Source organism: Apis florea, unplaced genomic scaffold, assembly GCF_048593485.1.
Source record: "Apis florea isolate Af1SG1 unplaced genomic scaffold, ASM4859348v1 contig_3081_pilon, whole genome shotgun sequence".
NCBI classification, from domain to species: Eukaryota; Metazoa; Arthropoda; class Insecta; order Hymenoptera; family Apidae; genus Apis; species Apis florea.
The window spans coordinates 1627543-1633568 of NW_028256703.1; the positions used below are offsets into that span (position 1 = coordinate 1627543).

At 19.4% G+C, this 6026-nt stretch overlaps 1 protein-coding gene across 1 annotated transcript; it reads left to right on the forward strand.

Annotated features, from left to right (window-relative positions):
- Positions 1-345: 345 nt before the first annotated feature.
- Positions 346-2656, forward strand: LOC100868726 (abscission/NoCut checkpoint regulator). Its single transcript, XM_003694395.4, has 6 exons — positions 346-1084; positions 1239-1438; positions 1529-1757; positions 1853-1999; positions 2067-2195; positions 2260-2656. Exons 1-6 carry the CDS (start codon positions 1037-1039, stop codon positions 2446-2448), a joined length of 942 nt encoding a protein of 313 aa, XP_003694443.1. The 5' UTR covers positions 346-1036; the 3' UTR covers positions 2449-2656.
- Positions 2657-6026: the final 3370 nt, after the last annotated feature.

Here is a 6026-nt window from a genome sequence, read left to right on the forward strand (position 1 = left end):
TCAGAAATCGTTATTACTTTTTAATTACATTAATTTTTAAATATAGACAAAGAGAATAAATAATAAAAAATGAATAGAGATAGAATAAAAATTATTGTTATTGAAAATTATTGAAAAAAAAGTGTTATTTTAAATAAGAAAAATATTTCTCTAAAAATAGAAGTCTATCTGATAGATAAGATAGAATAAAAATTGAAGATTAGTATCATCTCTTAAGTATCAAAGACATTTCTCTAAAAATATTGGCATATATTACACTTATCTTCAATTCTTACTTATTCTCACATTATTCTGTTTTTGAAGAAATATGTTTATTATTTAAGAGATAGCGCTGACAGTCAATTCTTACCTTATTTTTATTTTGCTTTTATTTTTTTTCATGTTTGTATAGGTTTCATTCTGAAAATAGAACTAATTCCATGATTTTTAATCTATGTCTGTTTTTTTCTTATTATGTACTTTTCTTATTTATATTTTATATACAATCATAAAAATATATGTGATAAATATATAAAAATACAAATCGCAGAAGATATAAAAAATCCTATTTTGTTCGAAGTCAGCATTTCAAAACATGGGATACAAAATATGGGATATAAGATTTCGTGTATATATCTTCTTTTTTTTTCTTTTTTACACAAAGAAAATTTTTCAAAAATAATAATTTTAGAAGAAAGACATGGATAGTATGAGATTTTTATCCACTAAAATTCTTATATCTACACGCTCAGATTATATGTATATATATATATAAGATTTCCTCCACTATCATATCTATTTTGTAATATATTTACAATTAAACATTTTTGTATACAAATTTTCTTTTTAGTTCATTAATTTACTTTTTTGATAAATTTTTTTGAATGTAATCTATAATTCAAAATAATAAAAATGAAATATATACTATCTTCGAATATTAATCTATAATCGATTCCTAATAAGTTAAACGTTTATACGTCAGAATTTTTTAACTGTGGAACAATTTCCTGTCATATTTGCGATGACATCGTAACGACATTTTGAAAAGGGATCCAGTATGTTTTGTAATATTTGTCAAACGAAATTTTCCTTTTTTACAAAAGAAGTAAGTTATTATTTTTTACAATAATATCATTCAGAATTTAGGTTATACCATATTATTACATATCATCATCTTTTACAATTTTTATTATTAATTATTAATTTGAATAATTTTTTATATACTTTGTCATCTATTTTATTTTTCTTGTATTATTTAGGTTGCTTGTCCAGGTTGTGATTTTTCGTGTTGCAGTAAGTGCCTCAAATATAAATTTAATATTCCAGATAAAGGAGTAAAAAAAATCTGTGGTCGTTGTTTTAATAAAAAGAATTATTCAAACAAATCAAGTTGTTATAATAATATTAAAATGTTGGATGAGCATGAAGAACTAATGGTTCCAGTAGATATTACAAAAAAGTATATTGTTTATAAATATATATTCCAAATATGTTGTGAAATATGTAAAATAATTTAATATGTTTTAATATGTATTCTATATATATATAGACTAGATTCATTAGAGAATCCAGCAAAACCTCCCATTGTAATATATAAACATACAAATCATTGGGACAAATTTAAAAATGGTTTAGAACCAGTGGATCAAGAAATAGTTGAAAGATTACGAAAATTAAAAGAAGAAGACAAAACTACAACTTTGAGTGTGGATGAAATAAGAAGAAGATTAGCATTATTAAAAGATGAAGATGGAGATATTAATCAGCAAAAAATAAATGTACATTAATTATTATATTATCTAAACATCTATACAATAAATAATAAAAAATTCTTTTATCAAAAATATAATATAAATAGTTTTATTTTCTGTAGATACATCAAGTGGATATCAGAACAGATCAACAGAAAACAGATGATTTAATAGAAGAATATTTAAAACAATTAGAATTATCATCAAGCAGTGATTCAGTTAGTGAAATTCAAACAAGGTTAAGATCATTACAAGGCATTAATAAAGAGGTATAAAATTGATACATAAATATTAAGTTATAATTGATTGATAATTATAAGAAAATTTTTATTTTAGCATTCAATTAATGATATTAATGATGAAAATCATGTAACAAACAAATTAATTGCAAAAGCTTTGGCAGAAGCAGAATTGGAGAAAAAATATGAAGAAAATATGGATAAATTGGAAGAAATGGAGATTGAGGTATATGAAATTAATTTTAATAAATAATTACACATGAAGTTTTGATTAAATTTAATAAATGCAGGAAATAAAGCATATCAATGATGAAGATGAAAAACCTAGCTGCATAATGTGCGATCAAACTGAAGATTTAGAGCAATGTTTAGGTTGTCACGGCGATTTGTATTGCGCCATATGCTTTGAAGATAATCATGATGATTTTGAAATGAAAAAGCACAAAAGAGAACCAGCAAAGAAGTTAAATTATTATTAAATAAAATTAAATAGAAATTTTAGAGAAATGCTTTGCAATAATTCAAATGCAATTTCATTGTTGATACTTGTCTAATTTATAAAAGAATCTTATGCTTATAATATTGTCACTTGCAATTTTTAATGAAAATATTTCTTACAAAATATATAAACATGAATATAAATAATATATAATTATAATAAATGTTTTAGTTATAAGTTTTAAAAAATTATTATGCTATATTTATTTTCACAGTAAATAATTTTGTAATATTCTAAATTTAATAGATTTAATAAGATATATTTATTTGTATAAAAAAAACAAATTAATTTGAAAAAAATTATTTGTTTATCATCAATGTACATTATTAACATTATTAACTTAAAGTTTCATTGATAATCTTTAATTAAATATATAATTTCTAATGAATCATTTAATAAATTCTCAAAATGATATTTCAAATCTATTTCAATATACAAAAAATTTTGATCTTTTTTTGACTAGATTTTAAAATTTTTTTAAATTAATTCAATTAAAATTTGCTAAACAGTTTGTTAAAATTTTGCTTTTTCCAAGATCATTATTCTTCTGGTTTAAATATCAAAATAAATTGATTGATATAGATTAAATATCGATAAAGATTCACTGACATTCTCACTGGTATTTCTCGTAGATAGTTCGTAATAGAGCAAAAAGCTCTTTTCAAAGTCTGAGCAATTCTGCTATATTTAGACGAGTTGTACATACCTATTGTGCTAAATTTTCGCAGTACGTATCCGTTACTAACGAAACGTTTGCTTTTGTTTCTATAGTTCACTTTGTTTAACAATAAAATCTGTTTTCAAATATTTTTTTCTTTATTACTAATATTTCTTCATTAGTTATTTAATAATTGCATAATTATTTGATATTATAAACTTTCATTGAATTAGAATGAATTGATTAAATTTGACTGATCTTTTTAATCAAATGTAATTGCATTACATTTATTATTATTTTTTTTCATTATAAGAAATAATAAAAATCAAATTTTTTTTTAGTTTTAAAAATATATATGACTTTTACAAACATCATATGAAAATAATAATGAATCTATTGTTACTTATTTATTGTTTATAATTTTTTTGTTTTATAATTTATAAATTATATTTTATAATTATATTTTTTATATCAAATAATTTATTTCATTAAAAATTCATAAATAAACTGTTTAAATATAATGATATAATGATATAATTCATGTAATGAATTTTAAAAATTAATTTTATCTTTTTTCAATCAATTTTTTTTCTTTCCTTTCTTTATTTATAAATATATTTATAAAAATATCTCCGAAAATAATTTATAGAAATTTAATAATAATTGAAATGTTATTATTAATAAATCATTCATATCTAAAGCCCTGATTTTACTAAAATTTTATTATTGTATTGTTAGAAAAATTCTAAATATTTTTTTTAATTCTAATTAAAACTTATTTTTTTCAATAGTAATCATTATATGTTAAATTTTAATAAGTATATAAATAATAAATGATTTTTTTATATATGTTTCTTTATATAAAGGATAAAAATTAAATATAAATTTCTTATTTAAAAATTAATATTACAATTTTTAATATAATTTTCTATGAAAAAAACAGTTCAAAAGCATTTCATTTCATTTCATTTCAAATTTTTTAAAAAATAACATATCTTTTAAGTAATGACATTTTAGTAGATTTATTACACTGTATGCAATTTTTGATTTTGTGATTTCAATATTCATCAACTTTTATGTAAAAATTTTGGTAAAACGATTTTATGCAATTCTATTGTCAATTTTATATTCTTTTTTTATCTATATCTTTCATTTTTCTTATTATCTTTATTATTTTATTTAAATTTTATTATCTTTATTATTTAAATGTATTATTTCCATTTGTTTTGATATCTTCTGTCTTGAATAGTACATTATATATACATTTTACATTTTGTCTTTCATTTAATATGTTAACAATTTCATTGTAAGCACAGGAAATAGGAATTTTTTAATTAGAAAGGATTATACGATTTAAATGATCAGATTGTATTTTCAATCGAATGCGTTTGTTCATAAAATAATTATATTTTCATTGCAACATTTATACGATGTTCTACTGACAATTTTTATTTGTTCATCATCACAATGAAATCATTCATTCATCTATTCGTTTTGTCTATTATATAATCATTTATTCTTTCTATACATACTCTTTTCACACATCATTAAAAATACAAAAAAATCTTCAAAACACATATTCTCTAAGAATATGTAAATATCATACAATTATTATATATTAAACAAAAAAGGAAAAAAAAACAAAAAACGAAAAATAATGATGAGTATCATGAGATATAACAAGGAACCATAAAATAGTGCACCCTATATCTTGTTACTACTAATTAATTTATTTTAAAAAAGTAATAGTAAAAGTAATTTAATTTAATTAAAATAATGTTTCTTAATGTTAAAATTCGAATTAATGTTATCATCAATTATAAAAAGATATAATGATTAAAAGATTAAGATGATTTAAAATAATAATGAGTAGGATGCATTATTTTTCATAAGACGAACACATATGATCTAATATGTACACAGTTTATATATCACATATATTTCGTGACAACATATGTGTACACAATCTTAAAATAAAATGTTTCAAAAATTCACAGATTTTGTTATATGTTAAATCAAGTAAAAAATGCTTATTTATTTTTATTTAAATTTAATTATTAAATAAAAATTATATATTAAATTTTTATAAATTATTTGTATATGATATGAAAAATTTCATATAAAAAAATAATTTTATGATTTTGTAAATATTATAAAATTAATAAATACATTTTTTATTAAACATTTTTTAATATTCTTTTTTATTATTTTATTAAAAATGAAATTTAAAAAGATAGAGATAAATAAAGAAATTTAATATAATTTTTGTAATTAATTTTTTTTACTTATTATTTTTATTATTAAAAATCTGTAAATTTCTGAATCATCCTCTTTATGTAGCCCCTAACATGAAAAACACGAAAATCGTGTTTAAATCGTTCAACAGATGCACAATAAATTATAAATAATAATAATAATAATAATAATAATAATAATAATAATAATAATAAAATAATAATAATAATAATAATAATAATAATAATAACGATGATGAAGTTAATTTTATCGTGCCTCAGGTCGTACATTGTAATACTATACTATATAATCGTAAGAAACAGACGCATTCTGTTCATTAACATTTAACAATCTCCAACGTATTTTCTTTTTAACGACATCATCATCATTCAATACATTTAAAAATTCACGCAATAGTATCAAAAGTTCATTCTTTAATCTTATTATCAATATCGATTTATTAGAGTTTCGATAATACAACGAATACTAAATATCAGTATCTAAAAAATTGAATATGAAATCAAATCTTTGAATCTCCCTCAAACAAAATCAATTCTTTGAATTATTAATCATTACCAATTATTATTTTTTTTTATTTTTATTTAATCAATCACTAATAAATTAAATAATCGATAAATCAATAAGAAAAAGAAAATATTTAATAA

What these genes read in the sequence shown, in the direction of transcription:
- LOC100868726 (XM_003694395.4), top strand. Translation starts at nt 1,037, where the DNA reads ATGTTTTGTAATATTTGTCAAACGAAATTTTCCTTTTTTACAAAAGAA. An exon ending in TTTCCTTTTTTACAAAAGAA is followed by an intron (nt 1,085 to 1,238) that starts GTAAGTTATTAT and finishes TGTATTATTTAG; the next exon opens with GTTGCTTGTCCAGGTTGTGA. An exon ending in TACAAGGCATTAATAAAGAG is followed by an intron (nt 2,000 to 2,066) that starts GTATAAAATTGA and finishes TTTTTATTTTAG; the next exon opens with CATTCAATTAATGATATTAA.